Source organism: Engraulis encrasicolus, chromosome 20 (genome assembly GCF_034702125.1).
Source record: "Engraulis encrasicolus isolate BLACKSEA-1 chromosome 20, IST_EnEncr_1.0, whole genome shotgun sequence".
NCBI lineage: Eukaryota > Metazoa > Chordata > Actinopteri > Clupeiformes > Engraulidae > Engraulis > Engraulis encrasicolus.
This window is the reverse complement of record NC_085876.1, coordinates 35,803,346-35,806,141: the sequence shown is the minus strand read 5'-3', so window position 1 is coordinate 35,806,141 and position 2,796 is coordinate 35,803,346. Positions and strand designations below refer to the sequence as shown.

The 2,796-nt window shown below is 46.4% G+C and overlaps 1 protein-coding gene across 1 annotated transcript; it reads right to left on the bottom strand.

Annotated features, from left to right (window-relative positions):
- Positions 1-222: 222 nt before the first annotated feature.
- On the bottom strand, positions 223-1,747 carry LOC134436013 (apolipoprotein A-IV-like). The gene is made up of 2 exons (XM_063185043.1): positions 1,532-1,747; positions 223-1,321 (listed from the first exon to the last, which is right to left on the bottom strand). The coding sequence occupies exons 1-2, from the start codon at positions 1,745-1,747 to the stop codon at positions 944-946; spliced, it is 594 nt and encodes a 197-aa protein (XP_063041113.1). The 3' UTR covers positions 223-943.
- Between the last annotated feature and the right edge of the window lie 1,049 nt (positions 1,748-2,796).

The window sequence follows — 2,796 nt, the reverse complement described above, 5'->3', positions numbered from 1 at the left end:
CCAACACCAACCCCCTTAACCACTAGATGGTGCCCACCTTACTATGCCAATAGTGGGAAGCTTTTGGGGAAAGGATCATGGATCCATGATTGTCAAAATGTCATTGCCCCCCCCTTTCTGTATCAATCCACTCTACAGGACGTTAACTATTCTGTCTTTAGGATATTAAGTATTAAATACAAAAAAATAGACGATATGCAAATGTACAGGTATTTTATTTAATGTTATTACTGCAGTATTTTGAAATAGAAAATAAAAATGTTGCTTAATAAATAAATACAAAAATATTCACAAGAAGCAGCTATTTCAGTTCATTCCTACCTGTTTAACTATTTGTGTTCCTACATACGGTGTCTCTGTTGTTTGACAATACATAAAAGGCAAAGATTGCCTATGACTCTACATCATGTAGTCATCTCAGAAAATATAAATATTTATCACAAGTGTCAAAAATCTACTAGGTCCTTTAAAGGGATCCTCAGCGAGTAAGACATGTTGGTCTCACTGCTTCACTACACCAATAAAATTAATCTTGTTACACTAAGCTACCAATGACTTAATTTATACCCATGCCGATCTAATAAGGCCAAACATTATGAGGTTTTCCAAAAGTTCTTCTTTGATTCCCTTGCAGTAAAGTCCTCCTTGTGGGTGCCCATGACTTGACCCAAGATCATTCAGTGTTCGGGCCAGTGCCACAGGCGCTCATGGGTGAATGACGTTTTTTTGGGCTCACAGACTTCAGGTGATACAACCACAGATAATATCCATGAATTAATGAGCAATTGATAATTAATGCACTGCAATGAATACGCTTATTACATGATCCAATAAATAACAAAACAAAACAAATCCACACAATGGCATTAGCTCTGGTTGCGCCACCCTGACGTGTGCTACTACTAAAACGTCATTGACCCCACATACTACAAACAGAGAGGTCTTACTGGCGGTCCTTAGCAAAAGACTCCCAGAGACTGACCAGCTGGCTCTTGAGGTCCTGTGCCAGGGGATCCAGCCTCCCCTTCAGCTCCTCAGCGTAAGGGCTCAGGCTCTTCTGCTGCTCCTGTCTCCTGTGGGACAGCTGCGTCTGGAGGCTGTGGGCCAGGGGAGCCACGCTCTTCTGGAAGTCCTGCAGGTGCTGGTCCACGCTCTGCCTCAGCTGCTGGGTGTGGGGGCCCAGCTGGGTCTGCATCTGGGCCAGGTTCTGGTCCAGGCCGCCTCTCAGCTCCTCGGTCTTCTGCATCAGAGAGGCCCTCAGGGCCTCGGAGTCCATGGCCTCGGCATACGGCCTCACGTCCCTAAAGGGTGAAAAAAATGGTCATCGTATTCAATAAATATAGTGTAATGTCACGTCAACACAATGGGTACCAAATGTGTTATTGCACATCCCCAACATCTAGGACATACAATGGGCTAAAACACTGACTCCATGGTTGAGCTATCCCACACTGCTGACTCCATCTGACTCCAGGCCTGCCCTTGAGCAAGGCACCAAAGCCCACACTGCTCCAGGGACTGTAACCAATACCCTGTACTGATATAACTGAATAACTGAAAGTTGCATTGGATGAAAGCGCCAGCTGGCGTAGGCCTCGGCGTGGCTCTCGATGGCCACCACGCGCCGCCGCGTCTCCTCCTCCAGCTGGCTGGCCAGCCGCTCTGCCTCCTCCGAGATCTGCTCCCACACGCCCTCGCTCGAGTCCCGCACCTCGCTCACCAGCGATAGGCCCAGACGCACCGCCATGTCCACGCCCTCCGAGATCTCATTGCTTGAACAATACAGGCAAAGACAAATAAGAATACCATGATGGACGCTGGCCATTTCTCAAAGTCTAGTGTGTGCCCTTCCAAGTGTATCAGGCTTCGTAATCATGCCCAGTGATTGAATACTCTATGGTGAAGTCTGCGGAGTATCCAATCACTGGGCGTGACTAATTAGGCTGACACACTTCCAGCGCTCATGCACTAGACTTTGGGAAATGGCCAATAAGTGCACGCACACCCTCCGAGATGGCACACCGCCAAGGCCACAACCTCCGAGTGGGGAATTTGCACCCGGGCCAAGGGCTCTCTTGCATTGGTGGTGGGGGCCCTATCAGTGTTTTGCACTTGGGCTCTGTGTGCAAGTGTTCTGTCACACAACAGGCCGGGTCCTTTGCAAACCCTTCCCCATCTCTCTCTCCCAACTCGCTTCCTGTCACCATCTGCACTGTACTATCCTGAATAAAGTCAAAAAGACCAAAAAAATATTAAAAGAAATATATTAGTTTACATTACCTTACATTATTACATTAGAGACCAATGTTATTATATTCAATATTAAGTTCTACTCAGGTAAAGTAGTCTATAAATTATATGAAGCTTTCACAAACTTCTTAAAGGTCAGGAGGGATGACCTTATGCCTCTTTTCTACTGCCGGTTTTCTGGTAGACCTACAGGTCGACATAGCTGCCACGGATTTACGATTGAGCTGTGTCGTGCCTATTCGAAAAGCAAAAAGTGGCGTCCGAGTCATGCTTTGTCGAGCTGTAGGCCTACTAGAAAACTGGCAGTGGAAAAGAGTCTTTAGTCTTGTGGCATCACAAACAACCTGTAAGGCGAGCTCATAGTCAAATGCAGTGTTGCTGCTGAAGAGGAAAAGATAGAGATGATAGATGGGGCAAATACAGGACACGTCATAAAAGATGGGAGAGGTTGGAAGATATAACAAATAACTGGATGCCTTTTCTTATGCTATAGTCACACCACTTGAGTGTGTGTATCTAATCTGAAATCTCAGTTGCCATGGTGGC